General features: G+C 56.0%; 1 protein-coding gene across 1 annotated transcript in view; it reads right to left on the bottom strand.

Annotated features, from left to right (window-relative positions):
- Positions 1-16,549, bottom strand: part of SMARCD3 (SWI/SNF related BAF chromatin remodeling complex subunit D3) — a 27,897-nt gene extending 11,348 nt beyond the window's left edge. Inside the window, exons 1-2 of the mRNA XM_074315115.1 lie at positions 16,424-16,549; positions 14,607-14,747 (exon numbers count right to left, since the gene is read on the bottom strand). Of these exons, the coding sequence (XP_074171216.1) occupies positions 14,607-14,645 (39 nt within the window). The 5' untranslated portion in view covers positions 14,646-14,747; positions 16,424-16,549. The remainder of the gene's footprint in view (positions 1-14,606; positions 14,748-16,423) is intronic.

Below are 16,549 nucleotides of genomic sequence, written 5' to 3'. Positions count from 1 at the left end.
TTCCCAAATAGGCTGTGGCCCCCTGAGGTCAGGGACTGGCCTTTACATCCCACTCACCCCTCATGCCTGAACACAGGGAGTCCACATGACCAAAGGTCTGCTAATACTTGCAACCACCCACAGCTCAGTGGGCCAGTGGATGGAGCTCATACTCTGCCACTTACCTGAAGGTGGGAGTCACCACGGGCACCCCCACCCCCTGTGGGTGCTTCTCACATGGACATGTGAAACTACAGGCCTTGGAGGTTCTAGAGGACTGGGGCAGGGGTAGACCCCTCTAGCTTTGTGTAAAGCACAGAGGTCTCAACTCTTGGATAGGCCTTTTGGAAAAAGAAGACAGCAGAGGAGACAGATGGGCACCCCAGCTTGGGTAGCTGGTCAGTTTGAGGGTGGGACGCCCCAGCATTTGTGAGGGAGGTGGTGTTGGTGGTAGAGTTTGCAGAAGGGGGGTAGACCAAGGGCTATGGTGAAACCAGGAGCTGGTGAGAATCACTCAAGTCTGTAGATAACCCCCTCCTGAGACACCCCCCCTCCCAGAACCAGAGCCTCCCCTGCAGCCACCCCCTGGGAGACATCCTTATGCAGCACCTAATGCATACATGCCCCGCCCCTCCCCCCAATGCAAACACCAGGGGACAGGAGCCACCGGGCTCGGCACTCACGGGCACACTTTAACCAACTCCACATCCCACTCACAAGGCCAGACTCACAAGGCACCCGCCTGCAGTCACGTTTGCATGCCGACTTTACAGGGGCAACCTCAGGGGTGTGGTCATGGGGGAGCTTTCAGGCTAGAAAGCAGAGGCGTGAGTGTGGGTATCCGGCCAGGACTCCCACCTCACAAAGGCCAGGATCCCCAACGGCTCAGCTCCCATACGGCGCTCAGCAGTGCCACGCCACCGGCTCCTGCCGGGTGGGAAGGAGGCCCAGGGTATGCCCCATTCCAGCGGGCAGGGGGCCTTACTCCCAGTCCCCTTAGCCTCGGCCGACCTGGCCCAGGGCGCGCTCCGGCCAGGCCATGTGCGTGTCTGGGTGGAGGGCGGCCGCCAGGCGGCCCGGAGCCGGAGTCCCCCCTGCCGTCCCCCCATCTCTCCTTCCCTCGCCGAAGCACCACCGGCACCAAATGGCAAAGCGCCGCTCCCCGCGCAGGGAGAGATGCGCCGCGGCCGGCGGGACAGGCTCGGCGGCCCCCCCGCACCGCGCCAAGCGCCAGGGGCACGTCCCGGCCCGCGGCCGCCCTCCCTCGCCCAGGCCCGCCCGGGCCCGGCAGCGGTGGGAGCCGGGCAGTAACCGGGCCGGGCATGCGCACTGCGGCCTCCCTCCCGGTGAAGGTCAGCCCAGGGCCTAGCTGCAGGACTCGGAGTGGCAGGGGGAGGCGGAGGAGGGAGGGATGCAGCGAGGAGACTTAACTCTTTCCCTGCGGGAAGATGGTCACTGAGGCTGGGGCCGGAACCCGGAGTCTCACCCTCCCCACCTTCTGTGGATGTCCTATTACGGGGACCCTGCTCGGGGGAGGAGGAGGAGGGGAGTAAGAGGAGAGAATGGAAGAAGGAAGCTAGGAGGAGAGAGGGAAGCTGGGAAGGGGAGAGGGAGGAAGGCAGGGGAGGAACAAAGGAAAGCCAACTGAAGGGAGAGACCTCTGCACTGCCCGGTTTTTCCTCTATTCCCAGCAAGAAAGCTTTCCTTGGAGAAATGGAATTACCTTCATGGATTGGCGTGTGTGTTTGTGTGTGTGTTGAGAGAGAGAGAGAGAGAGAAAGAGAGAGAGAGGGAGAGAGAGGGAGAGGGAAGCTCTCAGGCTAAGGACCCCTGATTTCAGTGTTCTGGCCCATGCCTAAAGACAGCCCCCATTTTCCCCTCTGATCACTAAACCCCAGGGCAAGCCAGGGGGCCCAGAGGCGGCGCTGCCCCAGCCTACCTGTCTAGCCCAAGTCCTGGGACACCAGGGAACCCTGGCTAGCCAGTGGGGCCAGGCCCAGCCCCCAGAGATGACTGGAGGGGAGTCTGTCCCTTAACCCCCACCTCTAGTGAGGGGCTTCCTCCAGCCAGCAGAAAGGACATTGGCAGAACAGACCAGAGGCTTGGTGGCACAGACCTCCTCCACCCCACGCCTCACTTCCCAGGCCAGAGCAGCACTGGGCCTCTTCCTCTTTGTGGGAGAATGTTTCTGCGTCCAGGACCCTCTGCTACTATGGAGGGGGCTGTCTATTACTCTGTGAGACTTCGCCTTTCTGTGTCAGTTTTGCAAACACACAAGAGAAACACGTATGATAGAAAGAAGTGAAAAACAAAGGAAAAATAGGACACCAAAATAGTTGTGTGACCTTGGGCAAGTCGCTGTCCCTCCCTGTCCCTTAGTTTCCTCACTAGTAAAAGAAGGGCCTTCCTGCCCTGAAATCCAAGGGGTCCATAAGACAGAGACAGGAACCAAGGCAGACGGACAGGAAGGAGAGGGAGGCAGACACAGAGAAGCAGGCCCACGCCCAGTCAGGGGGTGCTGCGAACCCAAGGTGAAGCCTGGTCCCTTGTCACACATACGTCCAATGCTGTCAGCCTCCCGTGAGCAGGGCCCCCTTGTGGCCCCCAGGGGCCTGCACAGTAAGCAGGTGCAGGATAAAGGGTAGTTGGAAACCTTCTTTGCTTGGGTGGGTTTCTTCAGTCTAATGGGGACTCTATGACCCCCCCACCCCCCGCCCCTCACACCCACCTCACACACAGTAAGTGCAAACAGAGGATGCTGTAACTGCCAGTCATGGGAGGAGAGAGGAGTTGGGGCTCTGGGGCCCTGAGCATGCGCAGGCCTAGGGGTTAGGCACATTTTAGATTCACAGCCAGTTTTCGCCACTCCCCTCATGGCCGCCATTCATTAGGTAGACTCTTGTAGCAGTTCACGCCCAACAGCTTGTGGCTGTGTGCCAAAAGGAGCCACTCTGGCCTGGTCCCCATTTTGGCAAGTATGGGAACAGACACTGGTCCAGTTCTCACTGTGTTCACTGCCTGGGGAGCTTCAGGGGCAGCCGCACGGCTTCGTGAGAGCATCAAGCTCTGCTCATGACCTGTTACATGGTCCTAGGAATGCTACCTCCTGCCCATGTGCTGTGTCTTCATCTGTGAAATGAGATGCTGCTGCTTTACTGCTGACCTCCGGAAGGCCCGAAGGGCCTTGGCTGCCAGTGCCAGGGGAAGACAGGGTGCTGTCCCCCCTTGCCAGGCCTCGAGCCTGGGCCCTGGCTCCCTTGCCCTCCCTGGGCTGGGAGGGCCTTTGGCTCTACTTCAGTCTCCTGGTGGCTTACGTCCTGCCCTTCACCTGGGAAGCCTCTGAGGCCTCAGCTACTGCTCTGACCAGGTGGTCAGAGGGATTTCTGCCAACCCCTACATTCTGAGGTCTGGGATATCAGCTGAGGGAAGAAAACTGCATAGAGAAAAGAATTCCTCTGCATTTCCTTGAAGACATTTTTTGGGGAAATTAAACCAAAGGGCAGCTGGCAGTGGACCATATAGATAATACATCCAGGGAAACAACACAGAGACCTGGCCTCCCAGATGTCTTCAACTCCATCCAGAGTCAAGGATGAGCCCTGCTCAGTCACAGGATCTGAAACGCATTTTCTCCCCTTCACCAACAGGGCCCAGGGAGCCCTGCCCTCTCTTCTCCTAACCTCACAAGCTGCCTCTCTGCCACCTCTGCCTTGGTGCACCTGCCTGACTGTCACATGCCCTTCTTTCATGACTGTGTCAGGTGCGATAGAAAGCCCAGACTCCCCTCAACTCCTGCACTGTCAGCTGCACAGACTCCAGGTCCCCCTCTGCTTCTCTCACCTCCCCCGACCTGAACCCTCTGTGTGTCTGTCATAAGTAAAACTCCCAATCCATGTGGCCACTTCTGTGAACATCGCTATGGCTTTCTTGCAACAGAAGCTATGCGCCACCCCCAAGGATGATTTTCCCAGAGCCCCCCTACCACTGGCCTTGAGGTGGGGTAGGACCCCTCCTTGCCCTGGCAGGTGGCTTTGCATCTTACCCATATACACAGTACCTTTATTTCTTGAGGGTTCCAGCTCCTGGCTCACTGTCACTCCGCCAGCACGACTCCTATCTACTTCCTGCTGCTTCTCAGGATTCTCACGGTCTTGGTTCCCTGGGATCTCTCCTGCGGTGATCCTCCCCCAGCCCTCCACCACATCTCTTGGACCTTGTCATTCCAGCAACTGCAGCCTCCACCCTCAGTATCAGTCTAATGCACCCCATTCTTTGACCACTACCTCCTTTCCTTACAGCTCACTCTGTCCAGTGCCTTGACCCCCTAAAGACTGGGACTCCACTGGAACCTCTTTCTTTGACCTGTACCCCTCATCACAACTACACACTCTCTTTTTAAGCCATGGTAACATAGACATAACACGAAAGTTACCATGTTAACCTCCCCTGCATATATTCTGGACTCTCTTACTTAAGAGTTACATCCAGCTTCACCAACTCCTTGCCTGCACCCAGCGCCTGAATGTGGCAGGAGAAAGACACAGTCGTCCTGACCTGGTCTCACTGGCGCTTCAGGAGCACAGACTTCAACTGCCTGGCCTTCCTCTCTTTCCGCTGCCCTCTTCCACTTGAGTTTTCCACGTCTTCCTCCTCCAACTTCCAACTCCTTCCCCTCCTCACTCCCAACTGGTGCCCTTGCTTCTCGGTTCACTGAGAAAAGGGAAACGTCCAATGACCTTCCAGAGACTCCCACCACCTCCTCCTGCCTCGCAGCAGCTCTCCCATGTTCCTACAGCTCAGTTATCTGTGCGCTGGTCCACAGCCCATCCTCTGTGTCCTACCTCCCGTCACCTCTCCCGCCCTCAAGGACTTTGCTCCAGCAACCCTCTCCCTCACCATCCAACGGCCAGCTTTCCCCTCGCTACTGGATTCCTCCTGTGAGCACACAAAGTCCCATCATTGCCCCCCATCTGCTTATCCCATCGGTTATGGCCCAGTTGCAACTAAACTTCTCAAAATACTTGTCTCCATTCACTGCCTTCGCTTCCCCCGAAATCCCAATTCCTTTAGGGGCACAACCCCCCGCTGCCAGACTGGAAATGCTCCTGTCACGGCCACCAGTGAGTTCCGCCCACATTGCCGAATGCCATCATCAGTGCTGAGGTATCATCTCGCTTAAACAGCTGCAGCGTTTGACACAGTTGACCACTCTCTCCTTTCGGACATACTCTCTTCCCTTGGCGGTAGGACCTTTCCCTTTCTGGGCTTTCCTCTTGGGTCCTTTGCTGCCCCTTCTCACCTCCTGGGCTGTCCAGCTCTTCTTTCCGCTCAGTGTTGGGGCACCTTGGCGCTCGGTCCTTGGTCCTCTTCACTGCTCCACAATCACCTGGTTGGCAACTTCATCTGTCATCCAGTCTCAGAGCTTTAAATACCATCTCTATGTTGACAGCTCCCAAAGTTTTCCTCCAGCGCAACCCTCTCTCCCAGTCCTTAGACTCCTATATCCAACTGTCTACTCAGCATTTCCACCTGGATCTTGCTTCGATGGCTCCAACTTCATACGCCCACAACAAAACTCCTGCTCTTCTGCCTCAAATGTGGCCTCTCCTTCTCACCATCCTCACCCGCCTTCCGATTGCTCAGGCCCACAACCTCGGAATGACCCTAGAATCCTGCCTTTCTCTCGCGTCCCACATCCAATCTGAAGGCAAGTCCTGTTGCCTCTGGATCCAGAATCCAACCCCTTCTCACCTCGCACAGCTACGACCCTGGTGCAATTGGTAAATATGAACTAGCTCGCGTCTGACCTGCCCCCAGCAGTTTATTCTCAACATGGCAACCAGAGCGGTCCTTTAAAAAGGGGAGTCAGATCACATTATTTCGCTGCTTGAAACCCTCCCAAGGCCCCCCATCTTATTCCAAGTAAGGGCCAAGGTCCCGCGGGTCCCAGGACCCAGTCCCCTCGCCACCGCCTGCTCCCTCTGTGGCCTCAGTTCCTGCCACTCTCTCACTCTTCTCTCTTGCCCAGCCTCTGGCCTCCTAGTGCTTCCTCAGAAACTCCAGGCACTCGCCATCCTGGGGGCTTTGGGCCTTCTGTTCCGTCTTTGGAGCACCCGTGTACCACCTATGCATGGCTAGGGCCCTAAAGTCTTGTTCAAATGTCTCCTTCTCAAAGGGGCAAACTCTGTCCACTCTATTAAAACTGCAGCCCTCCGTCCCCTCCACACACCTTATCTCGCTTATTCTGCTTCATTTCCCCACAGCGCTGCACACCTTCCATCATTCTATATAATTTACTTACTTACTATGTTAGTGTTTAACTCCTCCGTTCCCATTCGAATGTAAGCTTCAAAAAGACTCTTTATGTCTTTTCAGGGATAAATCCCAAGCATCTGGCACCTGGTAGAGACCGTGATATCTCAGAGGGAGGGAGAGCCCACGCCAAGTCAACTGGGGATTTCTAGCACGCTTCCAAATGCTGGCTGGTGTTACAATCTGTGCTCATGTTATCGCAGGATTAATAACAATAGCAACATCTTAGCTTTGTATAGAACTTTACTGTTGACAAGCACTTTCACCATAGTCACGGCCTAATCCTGACAGAGACCCTACCAGGTAGCGGGGAGGCTTCCCATTCTGAAGATAAGCAAAAGGAGGCATGGAGAAGCCATGTGACTTGCCAGAAGTCCCTGTGCTGTCACGGAGTAGGGCTGGGACTGCAAACCAGTCTCCCAATTCAAGGTCCCGGGTTTTCTCCTTTATCCCAAGCTGCCTCCCTAACATCCCCTTGCGTAACGCCTGCCAGACAGAAATAGTTACACGCACACACAGGCCCCTACACCTGCCTTTTACAGAAGGACATCAAGATCCCCGGAGGCCTGTACATTTAAGCTGATTTACCCTCAATTATTTTTTAAAATATACCCCCCAAAAAATCTCCAAGCAGATTGTTTCAAACATTGGGAATACATATTCTAGAAAATTTGCTATTAAGGTGTCTAAAATCAATTTCAGTACTTTCGAGCAGGTTCCTTTAGGTCCTGTGTAAGAATTACCCTTTAGCCCCCCAAATACCGTGTTTCCCCGAAAATAAGACCTAGTCGGACAATCAGCTCTAATGCGTCTTTTGGAGCAAAAATTAATATAAGACCCAGTCTTATTTTACTATAATACAATACCGGGTCTTATATTAATTTTTGCTCCAAAAGACGCATTAGAGCTAATGGTCTGGCTAGGTCTTATTTTCGGGGAAACAGGGTAGAATCCTCATTAAACTTGGAATTAGTCCCTAGCTCCTGTGCGTGGAGCAGTGGGAGGTTCAGTGGCTTCTCCTGGATAGACACACATGTGTGTCCATGTAACTCCTGGGTAGGAAACACGCACATGACCACAGCAACCTGCTCCCTGCTCTCCCACCTGAAGTGCTGCTTCCTTTGGGAACATGTGCTTACAAGGCCATAAGCAGGCAGGGTGCCGGGGTAGCCCCAGGGCCGTGTTCTCGCGCCTTCCTGGTGCCACTAGGTGGCCACAGGTCTGAAGAACTCAAGCTGGCCTAAGGAGGGTAAGGAGACATCCAGGAGCCACAAGCAGCCAATCAACTGGATGTAAATCTAAGGATTCGTGAGGCCACTGGGTGGCCTGGGGAGGCTGAGGTTCGGGACCTGCAGATGGAGGCATCTGAGGGAAGAGCAGGACCTCCTCCCTGCACCTGTGCCCTCCCCCCTCTGCCGTCCCCTTCCCATGGTTAGTGAGCACCTACGAGGTGGCAGCCTTGTGACGTGCTGTTGATTCCCATGCCAGACACAGCCTCAGCCCTCAGGATTCAGTGAGTCTGAGGAGCAGATAGGGAGAGGTGGGGCTGGAGGCCTCGACAGGGTGGGAGATGCAAGAAGCTCATGGCGGCTCCCGCCCCAGGACAGCCGCAGCTCTGGCATGAGGCAGGGGGGAGTGAAGGAGCAGTGCTTCCATCCCCGAGCTTTGTAAGAAAGCCTCTTACAGTGAAGGCTGCAGACCAGGGGAGCCCAGCCCAGCGCCTGGGCGAGAAGGGTAAGTCCTATGGGGGAGGGGGCAGTCACGCCTAACAGCTACCTGATCAGAGGGCTGGGGCCTTGCTGGCACAGCTGGCACAGCTGGCAGTGGTGGAGAAGCCAACAGCTGCAGCTGTGCCGAGAGTTCCAGGGAGCTGGCTGCGGGGCCACCATGGGCTGGCCGCTACATGTACCAGTGACCCACTGAATGTGGGACATCCGTGGCACAGAAAGGAAGGCGGCTTCGCTCTGGCTCCGCACATTCCCACGAGGAAAGCTAGAGCCAGGCGAGGGGCCTGTGCTCCAGAGGCCCGGGGCCCAAGGGATTCCACAGTGGCAGGGACCAAACTGTCCCCCAGTTCTTCCTGTGGTGGAGATGACCCAGGGTCACCTTCTGGAGGTTCTGGCCACCTAGAGCTCATCTGCTATGTCCTCCATATGACGCGACTCCAAATACTGAAGGTAGCGATCACAGTCTCCCTGTTATGGGTTGAACTGTGTCCCCTTAGCACCCCCCCCATTCATGTGTTGGAATCCTAACCCCCAGCACCTGAGAATATGACCTAATTTGGAGACATGGTCTTTCCAGAGGTCATCAAGTTAAGATGAGGTCGTTAAGGTGACTCTAATCCAATATGACTGGTGTCCTTATAGAATAGGGGCGATTGGGACACAGAGTCAGACATACACAGAGGGAAGACACAAAAGATGGCCGTCCATGAGCCAGGCAGACAGGCCTGGAGCCGGCCCTCCCTCACAGCCCCCAGAAGGAACCCACCCAGCTCACACCTTGACTTTGGACTTCCAGCCTCTAGAACCGTGAGAACCTGTGCTGCTGTTGTTTAAGCCGCCCATCAGTGGCAGTTGGCTCTGGCCGCCCGAGCACACGCACCCCCCACCCCGACACTGCTCTTCACTGTTCCGATGCTGGTCCCCAGGTGACCTGCTGTGCCAGTCTGTGCCCCACCCCAGCGTGCCCCCACATCCTTGGGTTTGCCTGAAGTCACTGAAAGCGTGACTCTCAGAATGATGTGCTCTGTTAGCACAACACAGAGCAGAACCTGGGGCCCGAAGGCCTGAGTTCGAGTCTTCATCCCACCTCCTACGGACAGGACAACGGTGCCATCACGTCAACCCCCCTGAGACCCCTCGGTCTCACCTTTAACATGGTCATACCATCGTCCCACTGGGTTATTGTCAACAGTGAAATCATGATGAGAGGACACACGAAAATTCTCTTTAAGTCACAGAGGGCTGAACAGTCACCACTGTCATCGATGGATCAGTCTTTAGTAACCACCCTTCCCACTTTGAACTTGTATTGAACTCACTGTCCATTAAAATCTCAATTCTCTTTTACTTCAATTGTGCCAAAAAGCATGTCTCCCCATCCCATACTTGTCAAGTTGCCTTTCTGGACTCAAGAACAGACATTTGTATTTATTCCTGTTAACAGTCATCGTGTAAGCATTAGCCCATTATTCTGGCTTGAGAGCTTTGGAATCTCAATTCCATTATCCACTATGTTTACCGTCCTTTCCAGCCGGGCGTCATTCATACATCCAGTGAGCATGACCTTCTCTCTTCATCCAAGTCTCTGCTGAAGGTATTGAAAAAGCACAGGCACCAGGACCAAGGCCCCTCTCCAGACAATCTACACCCTTTGCACTTACTCTTCAACTGGCAGCAAATTTACTCCATCAAAGGAACATGAGTGTCATGTTGGTCGTTTTAAATCAGCCACAGTAGGGGAGTATTTCCACCACAGGAATTGGCAAACGATACAAATCAGAGCTCAGCACCCCCTTTCTAGCCTGTCAGGAGCCAGTCGTTGAATATTGACCAGCACACGCCTGCATCCAGTACACATTTACGTGCCCTGGTCAACATATTGGGGGAGACTGTGTCAATCACCTCCAAATGAACACATACATCTTTACCGAGCTTCCTCGCCTACAAAACAGTTCAACGTGCATTGTGTAATCTAGTTCTTTCAACACCCCAGGAAGTTAAATGGATACGATTGTACCCATTTTAAAGATGAGGAAGACAAAGCTAATGATTGACTCAGAAGCAGACGGTGAACTAACGTCGCAGGTGGGGCCACTGCCTGCGGTTTAAATACGGACAAGTTGAGAGGGGGTCCCACAGCAGCCCCCGGCCCTTCCCATCAGCAGCACTTCACTGAGGGTTAATGAGCAGTGCGTCTCAAATGGGATCCCTGACCAATACCTACTAGCGGCCCTCAAGGTTTGACAAGATTCTTCAAATTTTGTTTACAATTCACTGATGACAAGAGACTACCTAAAGTGACAGCGGCTCTTAGATGTTCCTCAGATGAGGCCCGCTGATGCCTGGGGCCCTTGAGATCTTGAGGTGAGAAATGCTGATTTCGCATGTTGGGCATGAGGATAGAAGACAGGACTGGTGATGGGGTGTGGAAAGTTCAAGGCAGACGTTACAAACCGGGCAAGGCGGACAGCTTTTGCTTAGCCCTGGCTGCATCTTAAACACTCTTAAAAAGCAAAACAAACCAAAAAGAAACCTTAAAAATCGGGAGATTATACATAAAAACCCAGATTTCCAGAATCTCTTAAGAAACAGGAAATCTGGCAACATACGCCTACCAAAACCTTGGAATAGTCAGATGGAGCTCAGGAAGGGCTGCCTTTTTGAAGCAGCAAGAACTCTCCATTTCACCCCTTGTTCCCTATTTTAGGGGCCACAAACTCTAATGATCCTAGGGGGCCAGCAATTAATGTAAATGAGAGGCTCGGGCTTTGAGAAAGATGACAATTAGCCTTTGACCTTGAGCCTCAGTGCTACAGATACAAGGGGAATGGTGGGGGCCTGTATAAAGAGCTGACTGCTTTGTCTCTTGGAGGGCCACCGTGGTTTGGGTCTAGGAAACAAAATCAAATAAAAGGATGAGGTGATTGTTCCAATGGAGAGAGAAGGGGTAACGTAAAGGCCACTCCCAGGGCTGGACTTGATGTCACTGGCAGCAACGTGGCGAGCTCCACCCCCACAGCAGAGAGGATGTGGTCTTGTGTGTTCATGTGTTCACAAGAAAGCGTCTACTCTATTCCCCTGGAAAGAAGACTCTGGAATAATCCTGTGCCTCCTCTCCCCACCCCCTTCCCCTTGTGTGGGGCTTTGTCTGATAAGGTAGTGAGGGTCTGACACCCACTGGACAAGTTCATCTCCTGGGAGGGGAGAAGTGGAAGTCAGGGTCATCCCCGAGACCTGCCCTTCCCTTTTCAGCAAGTCTGCTTACAGGAGGAAGCTCAGCGCCTCCTGTTTCCAGGCACCACATGCTCCACAGGTCAGGACATAGGGTCTGCCTCCTGCATCTGGGCCTCAGGTTCAAGCCTTTCTTCAGTTCAGCTTTCCCTGTGGTACGCTGATAAATCCCTGCCATCGGTGCCTATTTCTTAGCAGATTCAGGACCTGGGGGGTAAGGCGTGTGATGGGTCCCTCCCTGAACCCAAACTCACCTGTTGGGCATACTGGCTGATTGAGGTCTTTATTTTCTTATGAGGGTATCACCCTTACCCCAGGGATTCCCAATTTGAAACAAACCTTCCTGCTTCCTGATATTAATCAAAAACATGGTTGCAAATAGTAACATAGAGAGTATTTCCTGAAGGCCAGCAATACATTCCTCTAGTTGTTCTAAATTTTATCTGTGGATTGGACACAATCACCGGCAATGTTTCTATGGCTGCCCAGCTCTGTGCTGGGCCTTGCCTTACCCTAGGAAACAGTTGTGGTGTTGTGAGGACATTGTTTAACTTTGTCATCCAGTGTCCCTTTACGTCACTACACAGGAGAGACTTCCCGGGTCTCAGGGTCAGAAATCAGTGTCTCTGAGCAAATGGTTTGATTTTTGTTGTCTGGGACATAATTACTCATGTTCCCCACTGTGGGAGGGCCCCAGGGTCCCCCGAGGTTATACACTAACCTCGCCGTGGCTACACAGATTTCCCCTCCTGTATTCCCAGTGTCCTGATTTCCTCACTGTACGTGTCTTTGCAAAGTACCTCCAACCCTTCTTGGAATGACGTGGAGCAAAAACACATCTTCCTTCATCTTCTCTCTACTCCTCTCCCCTCCCTCACAGCCCAGATGCTCTTTGGTCTGGAAAGAAGGTTAACACGGGAAGGACCCAAGCATGGAAATTCCGGTAAGGACATGAGTGCAGCACACGCTCATGAGACGTACTCTCAACTTTCCTGGATGTTTCGTTTCGTTCACAAGAAATCTGTTTCACAGCTTGGGAAGCAAATCAAGAGGTGGGCTGGGCTGAAGTGAGCAACTCCTCTCTCGTAGGGTTCTTACGAGTTACTGAAGGTCTGCACATGCCTCCCCAGGACACTCGGGGACACAGCCAGACCCTCACAGAGTGTCCCTCAGCTGAGCGCCCACCAGAAGCAGGCTGACCCCTCTGGCGCAGTAATTTAAGAGGCTCAGAAGCCAGTCAAAGCTGAGGGCCATTTGCTCATCACGTGTGTCTGCCTGCAGCCTCCTCCCCTGACACCTCCTCCAGGTGATACCTCCAGCTCATTACCTCCGCCACTTAACAATGAGCTCTCACTTATAAACCCGCCACAGAGCACTGGAGGGAACAGGGAGGGGCAAAGCAGCTCCTGGTCTAGATGTTATCAGGGGGCTTGTCAGCACCCAGATGACAGCACATGCCCAAGCCGCCAAGCGTCAAAGCCGGCTCCACGCCTGCCTGCGACTACACACGCTGAATGAAAGCCAATTTATGTTACTGTGACTCCAAAATAAACTGCCAGAAACTTCCCCCAGCACCTCACCTCTCACCACCATCATATGAGGAGGTTGGGGCTCCTGACTCCCCAGGAATCCCAGATGAATCCTTGATTCACCATGTGACTAGGACCACTCGGGGACCAGGTGTCACTCGGAGGTACCCACCTACTACTGCCAAGGAGCCCCGTAGGGTTTAGCTCAGTGCACCCCAAATCAGCCGCAATTTACGAGGACTCACCAGGTGGGTCCTGGAGTGCCTACCAGGGAGCTCAGCTGCCCCCCATCAGCCCCACCACTGGACCTGGCCTGCACCCTCAGACACCCCAGAACTTTAGAGCCACCCAGAAAGACTGTGTTTGATACACCAGCTCACACCTTTTCCTTAGGATTCCGCATTGAAAAACCAAACCCCATAAGCCAAAGAACAGTATACTTAACCTAAGGTGGGGGCTAGGTTATGGGGCAGTGGGGGGACCTCTGTCTGGGGGCTTTGACTTTTCTGCCTGACTACCTTTGTTTCGAAGGTGACCAGCGGTGTCGCTGCCACCTGGTGCTGCTCCTTCCACTGGGCCAGCCAGGTTCCCCAGCAGCCAGTGCCCCACCATTTTGCCCTGGGCACAGCCCAGGTACAGGGGCGGGGCTGTCCTGGCCGTCAGAGCAGCCCCAACAGGAGAGTGAGCCCCACCACTGCTTCTGAGGGAGGAGAAGCTGAGAAAGGGACTCTCATTCGCCCACCCCTTGACCCTGCCACCAGCTGGCCCCACTCTCCTGTCCTCGGAAGGACCGCCTCAAATTGCACATCAAGGGCTTCCCCGGCTCCCTCCTCAGAGCCTGAGGCCTGCATTATCCCCTGTGGCACTTCCTGGGGGACAGCCTGGCTCCGCTCCCCCTGCTGGACTTCGGGCCTTGAGGGCAGGGCCTGGGTCCCATGCACCCGGCCTGCTGCCTGGGGACTCCCACAGGTGAGGCCACCACAGTGACAGATGGGGCTGGGCAGGCAAAACACAGAACAGACCCACAGGCTTCAGCCCCAGTGCCAACCCCTTCCAGCAGATGAATGGCGCTCTCGGGGAGGTGGCCTTTCCACCCAGTGCCTCAGCACTTCCTTTTGGACCTGGGGGACTGATAGGGGACTAGCTAGGCCACCCTCCGCTCACTCTGCCAGGGGGAAGCTGAGGAGGGTCCAGTTGGCGTGTAGTGGGCCTGAGGGCACCTCTGAGTTCCAGGCCTGCCTCCTGAGCGCAAGGCTGGCTCCCACCAGAGGCCATGCGACCACGACAGGCTGCCACCACCACCCCTCCTGCCAAGAACAAACCCCTGTCTGGGTCCTGGGAGGCTTTGAGGTTTGCCACAGGCTGTTTGGGGTTAGGTTTCTAGAGCCCACGTTGTGCCAGGCATCAGCTAGCAGAGAGCATGTGTGCACACGGGAGTGTGTGTGTCCCTGCACACACGCGTGGGGAGGGGGAGGAGGTGTGTGTCTGGGTGCCACGAGGGGAAGGAAGTAGAACAAGCCAGAGCCCCAGACCTTTTTCACCTGAGCCAACATTTGTCCCTGACTTGGCTGGCTTTGAGAGACAGGACCCAGGGATGCCAGGAGCTGAGGGCACACAGCCAGAGGGAGCGCAAGGTGGAGAAGTGTCAGCAGGGTCTGGGCAGAGGCCCCAGCTACGGGAGGGCTGAGAAGAGGCACTGCCAGGGGTCTGGCTGAGGGCACAAGTGCTGAGAGGGGGCCATGGGGTGCGACCAGAGACCAATAGCCAACAATTCTCAGTGGGACCCCAGGGCTCCTGCTCCTGGGCTGGCAGGGGAGGCAGTGCCTACCTGTACCACGGCGGGTGGGTGCTGAAGGCCTGGAGTCATAGGTGGCAGGGTCCTGCAGCAGGGGAGTCATCCAGTACCCCCTCGGTGCCCGGGCCCAGAGCCCACCGTGCCAGCAGCACCAAGCGCCATTCTGAGGAGGATCTGAAAGGAGAGAGCAATGGGAGGGGCAGGCCAGACCAGGAGCCCCACGGGCACATTCACAGAGGGCCTCTGGAGGCTGATGAAGACACCTGAGGGGCCACCGTGTGGGCCAACTCCCTGATGGGGAGATCTGAGGAGGACAGGTGTGCAGGAAGAGACCACGGCTGCGGCTTCAGGTGAGGGCCCACCTGGGCTGGTTGGTACAGGAAGGGCTGAAGGTGGGAGCAGAGTGAGTGCAGGAAGCAGTCAGACCCAGTCCTGCAGGATGGAGCTAGGACAGAGCAGAGAACCAGGCAGGGCCCAAGCCCTGGCAGGGGGGCAAGTTCTGGGGACTGGGTAATGGGTGGGCAAGAGAGCTGGGCATGGGAGGGGAAGGGCATGACCATCAGGCCAGAATGGGGCCTGGATGACTTCTGGTCATCCCCGGGTGCATCCCGAGGGAATTTTAGGGGTAGCACTCAGGGAAAATCAGCATGTTCCCTTCCCTGTGTGCACAGCCTTCCTGCATTCACCCCCGGGGGCTGTGGGCTGCAGTCAGAGCTGAAGACCCTGGGCAGACGGTGGGATTTGGGGGATGAGGAGAGGGCAGTGCTGTAGGTATGGGATGGGGCGTGGGGGCCTTGAGTGGCTCAGGGTCACGTGTAGGTGCTGGTGGTGACTCTCAAAAGGGCGAGGAGGACAGGGAGGCAATGAGGAGGAAGATGCCAGGAGGGAAGAAACTACCAGCCCAGATTGGGGGAGGGGCCCTGCAGGAAGGTGGGAGACAGAGGGGCAACCTGGACGGGAGAGGTGTCCAGGCAGTACAATGCCAAGTGGAGACAGGGCAGTGCCAGACAGGGGGGAGGAGGAACCTGCCAGGGAGGGGGAGGGGAGGTGCCAGGCAGGATGGGAGGAGGGGAGGTGCCAGACAGGGGGAAGGAGGGGAGGTGCCAGGCAGGAGGGGAGGTGCCAGGGGGTGGGCAGGAGGGCGAGGATGCCAGGCAAGAAAAGAATGGGAAAGTGCTAGGCAAGAGGGGAGGAGGAGTGGGTGCAAGGCAGTCATGGAGGCGGGAAGGTGCCAGACACAAGGGAGGAGAGGAAGGTGCCAGGCAGGAGGGTGCCAGGCAAAGGGAAGGAGGGAAATGCAGGTGGAGGGAGCATGGAAAGGTACCAGGTAGGGGAAGGAAGGAAAGATACCAGGCAGGGATGGGGGGGGCAAGTATCAGAGAGGAAGGTGGGTGGGAGTTTGCCAGTCGGGAAAGCGGTGCACGACAGGGGGCAGGAGGAAGGTGCCAGGCTGGTGGGGGTGGGTGCCAGGCAGGGGAGGAAGAGTCAGGAGTAGGGGAAGATATCAGGAAAGGAGGAGGGGAGGAAGATGCCAGGAGGGAAGAAGGGGGGTGCCAGGTAAGGGGAAGGTGCCAGGCAAGGGATAAGGGGGGAGATGCCAGGGTGAGGAGGGGGAGATGCCAGACAGGAGGGAAGAGGGATGCCAGGCATGGAGAAGGGATGCCAGGCAGGCGGTAGGAGAAGAGAAACCAGGCAGGGGGGAGGAAGGATGCCAGGCAGGGGAAGGAAGGGTGATGCCAATAGAGGCAAGACTGGTACTGCCAGGCAGGGAAGGCGGAGGCGCCGGCGCAGAGCGGCCGGGAGGCGTCTCCTGCAAGGGCCTTAGGGGCTCTGCGACGCGGGTCGCTCACCTGCTCCCCCGGGACCCCGGCCCGGAGCGCGCTGCTTGTTCCCCGCTCGGCGCTCGGCTCGGCCCGGCGCCTGCGCCGCTGCAGCCCTGAGCGGGGGAGGCGCAGGGAGCGTCTGCAAAGAGCGAG

Source organism: Rhinolophus sinicus, linkage group LG11, assembly GCF_036562045.2.
Source record: "Rhinolophus sinicus isolate RSC01 linkage group LG11, ASM3656204v1, whole genome shotgun sequence".
Taxonomy (NCBI): domain Eukaryota; kingdom Metazoa; phylum Chordata; class Mammalia; order Chiroptera; family Rhinolophidae; genus Rhinolophus; species Rhinolophus sinicus.
The sequence above is the reverse complement of the archived record's forward strand: the minus strand, read 5'-3'. Positions and strand labels throughout refer to the sequence as shown.